Genomic DNA, 18,954 nt, shown 5'->3' with positions numbered 1-18,954 from the left:
ATCAAGTCCAGGACACTCCTAAATTATTATTCCGCTCACAAATTGTTTTTAATTCCCCATTTTATTTAACTTTTGTTAAACCAAAATAACTATTTCTCCTCCTCAGTTCACCAAGATATTATGTTCATAGTTTTTGAACCATTTTCATCATTATCCTTAACCAAATCAAGACGGAGTCCCCATTAAATATATATATTCTGAGTTTTGATTCTCTTGCAGTGTTCACTTCATGTTCTCACTTTAACTGTTTCACCTTTATTAGCACTAATGTCATTTTCATTGCAAGTCCATTTCCCAAACAATTCACAATACAAAGCAGTCTGTTCTGCACTCTCAAAAAGTAACAATGGACCAGTACTGCTATGCCTGTCTAAATCACAGGCATTTAAGTCCCAATGACATGAGTTACTATTATTATTATTATTACAGTATTGTGTAACTATAACTCTAAGAAAGCTTTCACTGCTTTCATTATTCATATCATCACCAATTTAAATGTCAATAAGACAACGAGCTTGCATTACACATACAGTAGAACATGTTTCTTTGAAGTCATCACATCAGTGAAGGAAGGACTGTCGATTATTCACACAGGCTTCATGCCTATTTACTCAAGTCTAGACATTAGTTATTCCGCAAAGTGACTATGGCTGAACAAAAATAGAAAAAGGAGAGCCTCACAGGGAAAATGAGATACATCAAAGTGATGCCTTACACCGAGAAATGTCCTCTGAGAATTTCATGCATATTTGACCTGGAAGCACTGTCCAACAAACAATATTGTAGAATAACAGTTCATAAGAAAGAAGTCAATATCAGAATGAGAGAATCACGTCACAACTGTGGTGTTATAAGCATGATATCACTGCATGGCAACTGTGCCCACTAGTTCAGTGTAATGAATGAAGCCATGTGACTTGATTTGGTTTTGTGGGTTTAACGCCATTTTTCAGCACATGATATGATATATATGGTGGCCAATATATTTTACTGGAAAAAGAAGTTGTTAAGTTCCATGGAGGAACCACTGGCTCATGGGAAGAAGCTGGCAAGTTTCTCATTTGTCCATGTTGGCTGAACCAAGACTTGAACCCACATGGACAGAAGTGAGCTGTGTTAGTGATCAATAAAAAGAAACGCATTAGAGCGCTCTGCCACTCAGGGCTCCATCCAAGGAGATTTCCCAGAGTCAAAGGAAATGCATACATTACTAAGATAAGATCCTACAGTTTGTCAATCAGAACGTAAGATTTGATTATGTGATGTAAAGTACAGTATATCTCCTATGATATGTCTGGTAATTTTGTTCATTTAATTTATTATTATTATTATTATTATTAATATTTTTATTTTTATTTTATGCGGGAAGGTTTTCTCATCAAGATAAACATTATGACATAAATATATTTCATAACTTTGTAAAACGAATTATCATAAAGTGTGAACTTCTCAAAGTAGAAATACCGAATTGACAAGTTTTACCTTTTGTCAAATATGGGGCCTAATCTGGTGCCATTTTTAGGCAAAGCCAATTCAAGAATGGGTAGAATCTTGTGTTTTACCAGTACTAACAGGTAATACCAGTGTGGTACTTGACAATTTACCATCACCAAATTGGAGCATGTGTGCCTAACTTAATAATTTACCAACAATAATTGGCAGTGTATGTGTGGAATTTGATATTTCACCAACTGGCAGCATGTGTTTAGAACTTAATACTTTACCAATACTAGCTGGCAGTGTATGTGGAACATAAACTATTTCAACACCATGTAACCACAAAGTAAAGACAACCATTCAACACTAAGTAAGTAACAAGGAAAGACTACAATTCAACACTAAGTAACTTAAATGGAAAGACTACCATTCAACACTAAGTAACTACAAAGGAAAGACTACCATTCAACACTAAGTAACTACAAAGGAAAGACTACCATTCAACACTAAGTAACTACAAAGGAAAGACTACCATTCAACACTAAGTAACTACAAAGGAAAGACTACGATTCAACACTAAGTAACTACAAAGGAAAAAACTACCATTCAACACAAAGTAACTACAAAGGAAAGACTACCATTCAACACTAAGTAACTACAAAGGAAAGACTAACATTCAACACTAAGTAACTACAAAGGAAAAACTACCATTCAACACAAAGTAACTACAAAGGAAAGACTACCATTCAACACTAAGTAACTAAAAAGGAAAGACTAACATTCAACACTAAGTAACTACAAAGGAAAAAACTACCATTCAACACAAAGTAACTACAAAGGAAAGACTACCATTCAACACTAAGTAACTAAAAAGGAAAGACTAACATTCAACACTAAGTAACTACAAAGGAAAAAACTACCATTCAACACAAAGTAACTACAAAGGAAAGACTACCATTCAACACTAAGTAACTACAAAGGAAAAACTACCATTCAACACAAAGTAACTACAAAGGAAAGACTACCATTCAACACTAAGTAACTAAAAAGGAAAGACTAACATTCAATACTAAGTAACTACTAGGCAAAGACTACATTCAACACTAAGTAACTATAAAAGAAAGACAACCATTCAACATTAAGTAATTAAAAGGGAAAGACTATCATTCAACATTAAGTAATTAAAAGGGAAAGACTACCATTCAACACTAAGTAACTACAAAGGAACGACTACCATTCAACACAAAGTAACTACAAAGGAAAGACTAACATTCAACACTAAGTAACTACAAAGGAAAGACTAACATTCAACACTAAGTACCTAAAAAGGAAAGACTAACATTTAATACTAAGTAACTACTAGGCAAAGACTACCACTGAACACTAAGTAACTACAAAGGAAAGACAACCATTCAACATTAAGTAATTAAAAGGGAAAGACTATCATTCAACATTAAGTAGGATTTAAGATACACAACCTCATTTTGAGTCTTTTCATCTTTAGAGGGTATGTCAGTGGTAGGGTGGTGCCATTTCATTTTCAGAGGATAAGTCAGTGGTAAGATGGTGCCATTTCATCGTTAGAGGGTATGTCAGTGGTAAGGTGGTGCCATTCATCTTTAGAGGGTATGTCAGTGGTAGGGTGGTACCATTTAATAAGTGCTGACATAATGGTTATATTTCCAGAATGCAAATCATAGAGATTTATCATCTGTTTATATGCGAATCATAGACTGACACAGATTTATCATCTGTTAATATGTGAATCATAGATAGACACAAATTTATCATCTGTTCATATGTGAATTATAGACAGACACATATTTATCATATCTTCATATGCCATTCTCATCCTTGACAGGATACATAAACAAATTCTTCCAAACATACTGCCTGTTAGCTGTCATTGACTTTAATTCAACTTTTTACGTTATTTCAGGCTGCACCATCTGATCAGATGCAGGACTCATCTTGGTCTCTATGTCACTTGTTTTGTACTGCATGAAAAAATCTTGTTACCAATTTCATGTCTTCATTCAAATAAAGTTTGAAGGCATTACAGTGTTATCTTCAAAACAAGAAATAGTGTCATTTTCTTGTGTAAGGAAAACCTTATCTGGAACAAGGCTGAATGTGGGATCAGAGATAACTAACAACAAAACCCTTCAAAGTGTATTTCCAACAGATGCAAAACAACTGCCATGGCCACAGGCACTCATTTCTGTCATTGAAAATGGAAATTATTGTCAACACCCACTCCCCTTCAAAAAATTAACAATGTGGATATAACTCATGCAGATTGGAATCTATCTCTTTGCTGATTGTGTTAAGTTCTTCTTTTTAATACAGTGGCACGTTCAGTTGCCGATTATAAAAATCATCATAAAATTTAAGTACTCTACTGATCATTAAAAAGCCATTTTTTCACAACAAATCTATGTTGCTTTGTTGTTGTAGGGTTTAACACCATTTTTCAGCACACGATAGGCTATACATGGCGGCAAGTATTAATGGTGGAGGAAGAACCCCGGGAAGAACCACCGAACCACGAGAAGCTACTGGCAAGCTTTCTCACATACCCACATTGGCCGAATCCTAGACTTGAACCCATGCAGACAGAGGTGAGATGGCAGTGATCCGTAACAGAGAGCGCTTTAGACCACTCAGCCACTCAGGGCCCCTATGTTGCTTTGTATCTGTTTGGCTTGAGTCTGCATTCCAATCCATCCAGTGTGTCACACAGTGAACAATTACAGTTAATTCTGTTTGGGCGTTATTGTTTTACCATGGAATTAAACAATTACAACCAATCAGAAGTGAAAGTAACATATTTCACCACATGGCACACTGAGAGTGTAGCATTCAAATTCAATCCAAGAAGATACAAAGCAACATATAAAAGTGGTCATTAAATGACCTGTCAAGTACTGCAATGACTGCTTAAGATTAAAGTAACTTTTACTGGGTAAGGATAATTTTGTATTGATTCTTCATCTCTTGCATCGACACGGGTATCAATACCAAAAAAAGTATCAATACACTGATATACTGATTAATCATTTCAGCCCTACTTTGCATAGCATTAAATTAACAAAAGGTCCAAGACATTTAAATGGCAATGACATCATTTACCTGTAAATGCCTGTAACACTGTACCTGGACAAACCTGTCACATGACATAATAAATCTGGATCCAACAAGCCAAAAATTACTCACTTTTGGACCATTACAGTTGATCTCTGTTAAATTTTTAAAATTTCCAATAATATCAAAAGGCAATAAAAAGCCTCGATTTCAGATAACATCAGTTCAAGCACTTTTGTGTTGATATGCATCAGCCTATCGCTTCAGGTGTGCATTTGTATTTGCTAATCTTGCTATTTTTAAAAACACATAAATATAAAGGAGATAAAAATATTCAAGATGTTTGCCATATCCATTAAATACACATGTTGGGACTGTGCATTTGAAAAATGGCTGCATATTACAAACCAAGAATAACTGGCAGTATCTGTGTAGAATTTAATACCTTACCAACATCAACAGGCAGTATCTGTGTAGAATGTAATACCTTACCAACAATAATAGGCAGTATCTGTGTTGAATTTAATACCTTACCAACACTAACTGCCAGTATCTGTGTAGAATTTGATACTTTACCAACACTAACAGGCAGTATTTGTGTAAAATTTAATACTTTACCAACACTTACAGGCAGTATTTGTGTAAAATTTAATACTTTACCAACACTAACAGGCAGTATTGGTGTAAAATTTAATACTTTACCAACACTAACAGGCAGTATTGGTGTAAAATTTAATACTTCACCAACACTAACAGGCAGTATCTGTGTAAAATTTAATACTTTACCAACACTAACAGGCAGTATCTCTGTAGAAAATAACACTTCAGTGCAGATAACATGTCTGAGTATCAATATATTACACACTTTTTGCAAGCACATGTATTTGTTGGAATTCAGCAACAAAAACACAATTTCAAAAATCAGCAATGAAGTTTAGGATACAGCATAATGCATGCCACATACATGCTGCCAATGAGTAATTTAAACCAGTCACTGGCTTGAGAATTTATTTTGTTTGTAAGATTCTTTGTATGGAAGATCTAAGTCTTCATGCTATTCAGGTAAGCTCTACTATTTCTGTAGATATAAATATTACCTGTTTGCAATGGCAACCTTGTTATTCAGCCCACTATAATGGAACCTACACACAGTGATCACTATGTACTCCATTTGTGTATCTATCTGTATGCAGGACCATACCCAAGATTATCCTCAATTCTACAGTCTTTGGTTTCTTTTATTTCAATGCCATTTTATCCTACCCTCTATAAATTTAAAATGTTGCATCATTATATTAATATATTTTACCTGTCTGACCATAGGCAAAAATGCATCCGTTGTACCCTTCAAAAGACCTCTCCAATATTGCACTGCCCAAACAGTTGAACACTTTGTCTTGTCCTGCAAAAAGTCAGTACATGTGTTATCTCATATGTTTTAAATTATTCTACCATTTTAACCTAAAATTTACAGATCTCATTTGTTGTAATGTTCATCAAAACACGTAAGTTTTGAAAATTTAGAAAAGTCATGACATAAAATACATGGTGGTATAGAAATTCTATAACATAATATCAACCGAATGTCATGCTAAATTTATTGCAGCAATTGAAATGTCATCTGACCTAAAACATGATTACTTTGATGCAGTGTTGCATCAGCAAAAATGTTTACTATAACCTTTTCTTTTTCCTTCTGACTGTGTTATGACAACAAATTATATTTTTTTCAATCACTGCTTCACATTCATGAGAAATGATACAAAAAAGCAAAACAATCTTACAAATTGCACTTTAATTCTTTAATTATACAACTCTGCAATTAGCAGTGCCATTCATGCAACTTTTGATTCTTTAATTTTACAATTTTAAAATTAGCATCGACATTCTTGCAACTTTTGGAGACAAAAACGATATAATCAGTCATCTTTGCGGTGCACTAATTTTGTTCATTTGCAGCCAAGAATATTTTCATAGGGGAAAATATCTTGGGTGCAAACCAGATCATATGCCTCAAAACATTAACAATAATTTCCATGTGGGTGTGATCTGTTTATGTACTCCACAAAGCAAATAAAATTAAATCCCCAATGAAATTTTCTAAAGCAACTTTATTAAAACCTGAATAGAACTAGGATTAGCAGTGAGGGATGGTGCAGTTTCCATAATTGGTTTTACCATCAAATATGAATCATCTAAAAGGCACTGAGGACATTAAGGTCTTAAAATGTTGTTCTTTTCCTTACCTGCGAATCTTGGGTCATTCTTATCTATAGTCCAGAAACAATGGTCAAAGGCAAAAGTCTGAAATAAGAAAAACACAATTTCAATGTTCAAAACTGTTTACATAAAAAGAGCATGAGACCCATGTGGGCATGAGATCACTCACCTGCTTACATCTAACTTATAGACTAAAGAGCTGTTGATGAAAAAACCTGGACCACTAGGATGCATTCTTTAGAAATTTCTTTTCTTGCCGTTGACTGCATGTTTTAAAATATGTTTCAATCTGATTAAAATCAGAACCCTACTGTCCGACATGAAGATCTGACAAAAACCATTTAAGAGTCGTGTTCTGCAACCGATATTATTACATAATTTTATCAGCAAATCAGTATCTTAGCTTTTGGAAGACTGAGCAGCATGACTGAAGAACTTCAATGTGTGTTGAACACTACCAAATTTCCGAAAGCTGCATTTCCATTGGCTAATTCAAAGTTCACCAGAAGATAACTTCTAAGCAGTCACTTTCAGATCTTTATGCACAACAGTGGAGATCAGATTTTAATCAGATTAAAAAATGCTTCAAGATTTCTCTAGTTTTTAAATAGTATATCTCATTTCTCCATACATTACAGTTGGGAAATTAACACAAAAATGTGTTCATGAGGTTGAATTGAAGATACACAACATTGAGCCAGGAGATATGTACATTGAGACCAAGCATTTAATTGGGGGAAACAGGTGCAAGGACTGGAACTTTAATAAATTTTCAAGTGAAGTGAAAATCAGAGTGAGGTCCTTTTTTGCCAAAAATCAAAGCAAGACAACTGCTTCTAAGCTTTCCAACATGAATCGTACTCCTTTCTTCCCCCATGCCTCTTAGAAACTGGAATGGACTGTCCCTATGAGAGACTGGACTTCAGCAGATGCTCTATAGAAGTCAAAGCATTTGCCATTCTCAATACTTATAAAATATTGACAAGAATAAGCAACAAATGACTATGTCAATAATTTTGGCGTGGGTAGTGTCATTTGTATTACATGAAGTCATCTAAAGTTTTGGAGCTTAATAGCCCCAATTAAAACTACAATTAGCAGCACAAATTTTCTAACTGCACATTGAAATTAAAATTATCATAATTCCAAGATTAATCCCTCTCATGGTTAATTTCCAACAATGGATCAACACCTCACACTATAAATTATAGTTCTGTCACTTGCATTTTCTTGTTTTGACATAAATTATATGATGTTTGAGACTATCAGATTCTAGTGTTCGAAATAAAAGAAACAATAAATTCAGTCTGGATGCAAATTATATGATGTTTGAGACTATCAGATTCTAGTGTTCGAAATAAAAAAAACAATAAATTCAGTCTGGATGCAAATTATATGATGTTTGAGACTATCAGATTTCAGTGTCTGAAATAAAAGGCCCTCAAAAAATTCAGTTTTATTCAGTGTAACTTTTTGATGAATGGTGTGTGACTGTACAAACTAATGTACAGCATTTTCTTGTTTGGTACTAATTATAAAAACTACTGTTCAGCATTTTCCTGTTTTGGTACTAATTATACAAACTACTGTCCAGCATTTTCTTGTTTTGGTACTAATTGTACTAACTAGTGTACAGCATTTTCTTGTTTTGGTACTAATTGTACCAACTACTGTCCAGCATTTTCTTGTTTTGGTACTAACTGTACCAACTACTGTCCAGCATTTTCCTGTTTTGGTACTAATTGTACTAACTAGTGTACAGCATTTTCTTGTTTTGGTACTAATTGTACAAACTAGCATACATCATTTTCTTGTTTGGTACTAATTATACAAACTACTGTGCAGCATTTTCTTGTTTTGGTACTAATTGTACCAACTACTGTCCAGCATCTTCCTGTTTTGGTACTAATTGTACAAACTAGTGTACAGCATTTTCTTGTTTTGGTACTAATTATAAAAACTACTGTACTGCATTTTCTTGTTTTGGTACTAATTGTACAAACTAGTGTACAGGATTTTCTTGTTTTTGTACTAACTGTACAAACTTATGTACCATAAGCTTACTTTGTATTTTGGCAAAGTTAACTAAAAACAAAAATTCGGGAGGTCAAAATTTTACAACTCAGTTTCTGTAATTGTCCCCTTCAGCAGGCAATAATTACTAATTTGTATAACACAACTGTAGCACAGTCCACAATAATTGCTACTTTTTGAATAATGCAACTGTAGCACAGTCCACAATAATTACTACTTTGTAAAACTTTAGATTCAAGAAACTGATAAAACACAACTGTAGCACAGTCCACAATAATTACTACTTCGCATAGCATAACTGTAACACAGTCCACAATAATATGAAGACTAGCATTTATTTACCAACACAATCAAGTTAATGACACCAAGGCTAAAGGATGCAATTTGGTTGAGATAGACAAATTCATCTGTCAGAGTATCAAATTCAGCTGATTTGCACTAAATATTTTAATTCCCTGACATGACAAAATATTGTTAATTTAAATTTTAACAATGCTAAATACTGACTTTAGGATGTCGTATCTATATGAAGCAATTATATATACAATTAGAATCAGAATTCTTGATGATACCAAGTGATATACCGACCATGAACTTTTTATTTTAAGATGAAACTTGGTGAAGAAGGCTACAATGGGAGATTTTTTGTTGTTGTAGGGTTTAACGCCATTTTTCAGCACGCAATAGGCTATACATGGCGACCAGTATTAATGCTAGAGGAAGAACCCAGGAAAACCCCGGAAAGAATCACCGACCCATAAGAAGCTACTGGCAAGCTTTTTCACATACCCACATTAGCCGAATCTGAGACTCGAACCCACGTAGACAGAGGTGAGATGGCAGTGATCCGTAACGGAGAGCGCTTTAGACCACTCGGCCACTCGGGGCCCCTACAATGGGAGAAGTTATCGACACATCTAAAAAGTGAACAAGGTATTAAATATTCATGACGTGGAAACTATTTAACAAAGGATTATATTTCTCATAATTTACCTTCGGTGCTTTTCTGCCCCCTCCTCCACCCCTGTCTTTTCCACCACTTCCTCCACCTTCATCATGGGGTCTGAAGAAAACAGGAACATAAATGAACATAAAAGAAAGCATGTAAATTATGTCACTGTGTCAAACACAAAGCATGGAAATTATATCACTGTGTCCAATGTTTGGCACACTAGTATAATATTGCTCTAGATGCTGGAATAGATAACAAGACACTGCACTAAAATCAACAATGTGGGAGATAGATGCAGGCACGAAACTGCCAATGGTGGTCTCGCTGGATTTCAAATGTCATCTAAAACTCTATCACAGTGACCTACTTTGATACAAATGCTGTTGTAATGAATGCTAACATTGATGGACCAATGGACAGACAGATGCCATTAATAAACTACAGTATTGTGCAATCTGGCTAAGATTAACATCAATAATGTAGTATGAAAATGGCACAGTCTGGCGGGCAGGGTGATTTTTTTGACTATTCAGCTGACTGCCAAACAAAAATAGTTTCACATATAAAACATGACAGCGGAGGCAAAACAGAGAGATATAAATTGAATTGCCTTATCAATTATTCATCAGTTCAAAAGACAAAATTCAGTCATTAACTAATCTATAGTGGAAAATAGTGCTTTCCCTCAATTTGGAAACAGATGGGAAATGTTCTTCTTAGAGGAAATATTCAATTCAATAAACTACTATGAAGGAATTGTAAAACTGCAATGCAATTTTTGTGCCTTTGGTTTATTTCAGTGTAGACTTTCAAAAAATAACATGATACCAACAATCAGCATCCTAGGATAGATTCTGATGAAATAGACCTCTTGTGCCAATAAAATGTGCTCTTTCAAATTATGTGCTCTCTCATTTAAGGTTACTGTATCATATACTATAAAATGATCAATCTGCATGAAAAATCGGGTCCTTTCAGGACAGGTGGTCTTCTGTAAAAAGGTGTCCTTTCAAGACAGGCCTAATTGTAAAATGAGCACAGACCCCGGACACATTTGTGCATTACACAATGCCAATATCAGTATATAATCCCTGTAAATTTTGCCACTCAATATGGGCCTATACTGTTTGTGCTTTATGCTATGGCAATGTGAGTCTATCCTTATACATTATGCTAAGGCTGTATGGGTCTATACATATGATATGGCAATGTGGGCCTATACTGTTTGTGCTTTATGCTATGGCAATGTGAGTCTATCCTTATACATTATGCTAAGGTTGTATGGGTCTATACACATAATATGGCAATGTGGGACTATACTATTTGTGCATTATGTCATGACAATGTGAGTGTATCCTTATACATTATGATATCACTGTATGGGTTCAATCACATTATGATATGGGATTATACTATTTGTGCATTATGTTATGGCAGTGTGAGTCTATACTGTTGGGCATCATGCTATGACAGTGTTGGTCTATATTGTATGGGTATTATGCTATGGCAATGTAGGTCTATACTGTGTGCATTATGATATGGCAATGTGGGTCTATACTGTTTGTGCATTATGCTATGACAATGTGAATCTATACTGTTTAGGTATTATGCTATGGCAATTTGGGTCTATAATGTTTGTGCATTATGCTATGGCAATGTGGGTCTATGCTGTTTAGGTATTATGCTATGGCAATGTGGGTATTTACTGTTGTGCATTATGCTATGGCAATGTGGGTCTATACTGTTTGTATATTATGCTATGGCAATGTGGGTCTATACTGATCATGTATTATGCTATGGCAGTTTGGGTCTATACTGTTTGTGCATTATGCTATGGTAATGTGGGTCTATACTGTTTGTGCAATATGCTATGGCAATGTGGGTCTATACAGTCTGTGCATTACGATACGGCAGTATCATGTCCATACTGTTTGTGCATTATGCTATGGCACTGTGGGTCTATACTGTTTGTGCAATATGCTATGGCAGTGTGGGTCTATACTGTTTGTGCATTATGCTATGGCAATGCGGGTCCATTCTGTTTAGGTATTATGCTATGGCAATGTGGATCTATACTATTTGTAAATCATGCTATGGTAATGTGGGTCTATACTGTTTCTGCATTATGCTATGGCAATGTGGGTCTATACTGTTTGTGCACCATAGGATGGCTGTGTAGGTCTATACTGTCTGGGTATTATGCTATGGCAATGTGGGTCTATATTTATTCTGCATTATGTTATGGCAATGTGAGTCTATACTGTTTGTGCATTATGCTATGGCAATAGGGGTTTATACTGCTTGTGCATTATGCTATGGCAATGTGGGTCTATACTGTCTAGGTATTATGTTATGGCAATGTGGGTCTATACTGCTTGTGCATTACGCTATGGTAATGTGGGTCTATACGGTTTGTTCATTCTACTATGGCAGTGTCAAGTCTATACTGTTTGTGCATTATGCAGTGGCAATGTTAGTGTATCCTTGTACATTATGCTATGGGTCTATACTGTTTGTGCATTATGCTATGGCAGTGTCATTCTGTTCTGTCTGTGCATTGTACTATGAAAATAGATCCATACTGTTTGTGCATTGTACAATGGCTATGTGGACCAATAATGTCTGTACATTTTGCAATGATAATATGGATCTATACTGCATGCACATTTGGCAAAAGCTGTCTGGGTCTATACTGTTTGTACATCAGGCAATGGGTCTATACTGTATGCACATTTGACAAAAGCTGTCTGGGTCTATACTGTATGCACATTTGGCAAAAGCTGTCTGGGTCTATACTGTATGCACATTTGGCATAAGTTGAAAAAGCTGTCTGGGTCTATACTGTATGCACATTTGGCCAAAGTTGTAAAAGTTGTCTGGGTCTATACTGTATGCACATTGGCAAAAGTTGTCTGGGTCTATACTGTATGCACATTTGGCAAAAGCTGTCTGGGTCTATACTGTTTGTACATTTAGCAAAAGCTGTCTGTGTCTATACTGTTTGTGCATCAGGCAATGGGTCTATACTGTATGCATATTTGGCAAAAGCTGTCTGGGTCTATACTGTTTGTGCATCAGGCAATGGGTCTATACTGTATGCATATTTGGCAAAAGCTGTCTGGGTCTATACTGTATGCACATTTGGCAAAAGCTGTCTGGGTCTATACTGTTTGTACATTTAGCAAAAGCTGTCTGTGTCTATACTGTTTGTGCATCAGGCAATGGGTCTATACTGTATGCATATTTGGCAAAAGCTGGCTGGGTCTATACTGTATGCATATTTGGCAAAAGCTGTCTGGGTCTATACTGTTTGTGCATCAGGCAATGGGTCTATATCACTTTTTACATATTTAGGAGTCTAAGGAATCAAAAAATGTATAGAGTTGTGTGTTATTTTCTTCTATTATTCTTATTTCAATATCTATCCAATAGTCAATGTCATTACACAGAAACTGGAAAAATATCCTCACTAACCGCCCATAAAATACAATATATCGACAAGATATATTCTTCAGTATGACAAAATTACTAATATCACAGAGGTTTTCTGTAAAAGCATATACAACCAATTTACAAAAGTCATAATTTTTCACAAGGCAGCAGGGTTTATGCAGAATTCTCAATGATAAATTCAAAGACTTTTCCCAAACTTTCGAATACCACAAACACAGATTTCCAAGAACTATTTTCGCTAACGTTTTATATACAAGCTATGTTATATGAGAAAACAACAAATTAAAAATAATACAATATTGTTTAATGATGAAATTTAAGCTATAATTAATTCCCTAAAATTGCGTTATAAAGAACCGAATCTAACAAACTTGGACAATTTTATTTGCGATTATGGAAAGAAGTTAAAATGTTTGGGTTTATTTCAATTTTCAAAGACATCTAAAGACCTCAGGGTAATCTGCTCGATTTTTCTAAACTTTCAAGGCCATGAAAATGCTACCTCATTTTTCGCAAACTATCAAAGACCGTACGACCCCTGGACATTTATTATGATTACTACCACTGTTACGAATTTTTCTTTTTCCATATTGTATTAAGATTCATTCTCTCCTAAATGTCATATGGGTGATGTGATAGTGTAATTATCATGGCATTTCATGCTGTGCAGTAAGCATTCATTATACAAATGCCACCTGCATCCAGTAATGACTAGTATATAATTTATACATCATGGAAAAAGACAGAAGAAAGTGCTCTGAGCATCTCATGTTTCATTATATCCATTCAATGATCTATTCCCAACCTCCACCACACCTTTTTTTGGTATGAATAATCAGAATTCTGCCATATGCACAGCTGTTGGTATGAATAATCAGGATTCTGCCATATGCAGAGCTGTTGGTAAGAATAATCGGGATTCTGCCATATGCACAGCTGTTGGTATGAATAATCGGGATTCTGCCATATGCACAGATGTTGGTATGAATAATTGGGATTCTGCCATATGCACAGCTGTAAATTTACACAATAATCCTAAAATGCATGTTCTTCAACTTGTGCTTTACAAATAACATAAAAAGTTTTATTTTCCAGCAGTGGTCAAAACTGTCAAAGAAATTCAGTTTACTGCAACAGAAACCAGTCGAGATAATGATAGTGTGTGTGTCTGAATAAGCAGACAGACATTAATGGTGGTTTATGTGTCTGCAGGAACTAACAGAAATTATTTTACTCCAGCAATGACCATCTTAATTGCTGTGCATAACACAGACATTGTTTATTCCTGTAATGGAAAAAGTGGGGCTCAAGGGCCCCAAACCAGATCAAGGAGTGGAATTATTTAGAAACGAAATGGATTGCAAATATCATAACCTATTTTTTGTTTATTCAAGAAACTTCAAAGATATAGCATGAACAGCCTTCGGTACAAGGATTTAAATTCCTCTTCCTTGTGTGTAAGTAATTAGACTCCTCTAGACGGTACAATGATTTAAATTCCTCTTCCTCGTGTAGAAGTAATTAGACTCCTCTAGAATTTATTTAGGACATAATACTCTACATCTGACCCTCCCTGTACACTACTTTGAATATAAATGCAGCATTATTTTTGCACTAAAGTCTCCATCTTCTCTTCTTTAAAATGTATTATCCACAATCATTTACAGGACTTTCCTTATCAGCCCGCAGCCAGGTGATCTGCCTGGCAACTTTACTTTACTCCTGCTACTTTTTCAAAAGAAACGTATACCTGGTGAGGAATGTCTCCCAAACCCACCACCTCGTTTGGAAACTCACCCTCCAACTTCAAATCTAATGGAAAGCCATGATTTAACATTGTTCTCAATTAGAGCTCAAATCAAAATTAGTACAATGATAGTGACAGTCAATGAAATTCAGATCACTGTATGCATTTCTGACATTCCAATGAATGAGCCTAATCAAGATGTGTGTGATTTCATCCCTCTAAAATTAGACACACATATCACCATCTTTTTCATCTTTTGGTCTTTTTCAGGTACCTTGTGTGCAACCATATACGCCACGTACTGAAATGAACTAGCCATTGGACTACTAAAATTAAGAAATCTAAAAAACTAATCAAGGGTAATTTACTAGCGTCAGTCTAGCAGTCTACAACCCAATGCAAGACCTGGTATGTCCAACTGAAATTACAGACCTGAATGTTTGCATTGTAAATGACAGAGCCTCATCTGCCCATCTTGTTTGGGTCTACAGCATACATGATCTGCAGTTGGACATGCATAATACAAAAGCACCTACAGCAAATTCTCAAGCAAAGTGAGCCTAATACCATGTATTCACCTATCTCTCACACCTATGACCTGACCACTTACATGTCAGCTGTGATTGTTGATAAGACCCAATTAAGTGCATGTGTAAACATTGGATAATTTGACATCAGTATCCAAAACATGAGTCCCTCTAAAGGCATACCAGTACCTGCCAAATGACACCTGAATTACCTTTAACCAACCTTCCAACTCTCAATGATCTAGAGACAGAACACAAATGACACCTGAATTACCTTCAACCAACTGATCAACTCTCAACTAACTAGAGACAGAACACAAATGACACCTGATTTACCTTCAAAGCCCCACCACCACCTTTCACTAAACTATTGACAATGACAGCAACTGCATCTTATTGGCAATGTTAGTGTATCCTTGTACATTATGCTATGGGTCTATACTGTTTCTGCATTAATGCTATGGCAGTGTCATTCTGTTCCATTTGTGCATTGTACTATGAAAATAGATCCACTGTTTGTGCATTGTACCTTGTGGGCAACCATATACAACACATACTGAAATGAACTAGCCATTGGACTACTAAAATTAAGAAATCTAAAAAACTAATCAAGGGTAATTTACTAGCGTCAGTCTAGCAGTCTACAACCCAATGCAAGACCTGGTATGTCCAACTGAAATTACAGACCTGAATGTTTGCATTGCAAATGACAGAGCCTCATCTGCCCATCTTGTTTGGGTCTACAGTATACATGGTCTGCAGTTGGACATGCATAATACAAAAGCACCTACAGCAAATTCTCAAGCAAAGTGACCCTAATACCATGTATTCACCTATCTCTCACACCTATGACCTGACCACTTACATGTCAGCTGTGATTGTTGATAAGACCCAATTAAGTGCATGTGTAAACATTGGATAATTTGACATCAGTATCCAAAACATGAGTCCCTCTAAAGGCATACCAGTACCTGCCATAACACTATATGTGATGTGAAAAACAATTTTCTGTAATCTTTAAAAAAAAATTTAAAAAACAAAGAAAGAGAAATTTTGACAACTACTATATATGTCCCAAGCATGTTGTCTGTATAAACAGTAAACAGTCCTGCTTAGAACCCAAGTAAAATGATCCTCAGGGCAGTTTATATAGCTGATAATCATAGAGACAACTAAAAGGTAAGTTGGCCACAATTAACCATCATTTCACATACTACTGAATTGGCTCTCAAGAGCTACAATAATCAGCCAAAAACTATCAGACCATTTCATGGTCACTATGGACCTAAAAATGAAAAAAAGAGAAAAATGGGGGCCAGGACTATGGAAACTAAATAATAAGATTTTAAATGACAAAGAATATGTAGAAATAATAAAAAGAAGGAAACTGAAACCTTCAAAAACGAAGAAAATATTAATATAATAAATTACTGGGATGTTTTAAAAAACATAACAAAAAAAATATCTATTCAGTACTCAAACAGAAGGGCGGAAAAACAGAAAAAAGAAAAACATGAACTCAAATTAGAACTAAGCAAAACAACAAATGACGATGAAAATAAACGACTGACAGACAAAATTAAAATCATTGAAGAAGACGAAAATCAGGGGAGAAAAATAAGGGTGGGAAAATTTACAGAGATCTACAACAAGGCAAAAAACATATAAACGACAAGAATTTAGAAAAGGGGGTGATACAATTTTAAACAAAATCAAAATAAACAATGTAACCCATACTGTAAAACACATGTGTCAAACTCAAGGCCCGCAGGCCACATCAGGACCGGCATACAATTATATCCGGCCCGAGAGAGAATTTTAGGCAAAAATATTTTTTAATGGCCCTGCAATGTAAAGTGCAAATCAAATTCCCTAATTAGCAGCCTTGCCAAACATCCAGCTCTGACAAATTGGCATAAGAGCGAAAATGGGTATGCCAATGATTTTTTTATTATTAAAACTTTTTTTCTGTTTTAATTTATATTAATGTTTAAAAAAGGTTTAATTTTCCGCTTATTGAATGTTTATCCTGTTCGGCCCGCAACCTTATGTGTGATTTGAGTTTTGGCCCACTGAGTGATTGAGTTTGACACCCCTGCTGTAAAAGAAGATATCCTAAATAATATTTCCCAATATTATAAAGAACTATACACCACACAGAACATAGACTTCAGCACAATCGACAGCTACTTTAAAAATTTAGACTGTGAGATGATATCAACAGTACATAGAGACCAATGTGATGATGTCATCTCAGATGATGAAATCAAAAAGAGTATAGCTACACTCACTAAAAAGAAATTGCCAGGGAAAGATGGACTCACTGTGGAATTCTACCAAAAGTTCCACGGTGAACTAATACTGATCTTAAACACTTTGTATAATAATATATTTTTAAGTAAAAATAAAATGACTAAATCTATGCGGGAGGGGGTTATCACAATTATATACAAAGGGAAAGGGCATAGAGACGAGATTAAAAACTGGAGGCCCATATCACTTTTAAACACAGACTATAAGATTTTAAGTAGGATTTTAACAAACAGAGTAAAGGGTGGGATAAACAAAATAATTAATGTAAATCAAACTTGTGGGGGAAAAGGGAGGGATATACAAAACAATTTTTTAAACATTAAAACTCTAATTGACTACATAAATGAAACTGGTATGAAGGGTGCTATGGTGCTATTCGACCAAGAGAAAGCTTTCGACCAATTAGAACAAAACTATATCAGAATGCATTAAAAAAATTTGGTTTCGGACCCAATTTCTGGAAATGGACCAAAACCCTATAAACTGTGATAACTTCATGTGTACAGGTAAACGGGAAATGCAGGAAAGAATTTGAAATACAATGATCAGTGAGACAAGGATGTTCACTATCAATGCTACTATACGTAATGGCAATAGTAATTCTAAGTCACAACATAAGAAACAACCCAGAAATACAAGGCATACAAATACCAAACCTAAAAAAAGAATTAAAAATGCTCCAACATGCAGATGATTGCACCAACTTCATAAGAGAGGGGAAATGCTATAAGCATCTAATAGAAGAATTTGTAAAATTTGGTAAAGCGTCAGGTTCCAAAATAAACCACGACAAGACCGAAATCTTAAAAATAGGTAACTGGAGGGGCAACCACCCTGGATTACCTCCCCACCTACTAAGAGACAAGGTAAAGGCTCTAGGGGTTTACTTTGGTAAAAAAAAAGAAGCTGTAGGAAACTATAAACATATTATTAACAAAATAAGAGAAAATGTGAAAATCTGGGCCATGGCACCATTATGTATCATGGAGCGGGCCCAAGTGGCTAAGACTTATTTATACTCAAATATTAACTATATAATTAAATCAATAGATACGGATAATAAATTTTTTTTAAAAATACACAATGAAATAACATATTATATATGGAATCATAAAATGCATTATGTAAAAAAAGAGACATTCTAATGGGCAAAAAGTAGAGGGGGTTTGGAGTTGCAGGGCCCCCTA

At 35.1% G+C, this 18,954-nt stretch overlaps 1 protein-coding gene across 1 annotated transcript in view; it reads right to left on the bottom strand.

Annotated features, from left to right (window-relative positions):
* Window positions 1–18,954, bottom strand: part of LOC149787234 (kinesin-like protein KIF13A) — a 398,962-nt gene that overhangs the window by 301,389 nt on the left and 78,619 nt on the right. Inside the window, exons 3-5 of the mRNA XM_089977741.1 lie at window positions 9,769–9,838; window positions 6,768–6,825; window positions 5,831–5,923 (exon numbers count right to left, since the gene is read on the bottom strand). Coding sequence (XP_089833867.1) covers window positions 5,831–5,923; window positions 6,768–6,825; window positions 9,769–9,838 — 221 coding nt within the window. The remainder of the gene's footprint in view (window positions 1–5,830; window positions 5,924–6,767; window positions 6,826–9,768; window positions 9,839–18,954) is intronic.

This window comes from Sinohyriopsis cumingii, chromosome 12, assembly GCF_028554795.1.
Source record: "Sinohyriopsis cumingii isolate HCF-2022 chromosome 12, ASM2855479v2, whole genome shotgun sequence".
NCBI classification, from domain to species: domain Eukaryota; kingdom Metazoa; phylum Mollusca; class Bivalvia; order Unionida; family Unionidae; genus Sinohyriopsis; species Sinohyriopsis cumingii.
This window is presented reverse-complemented; position numbering and strand designations above follow the sequence as displayed.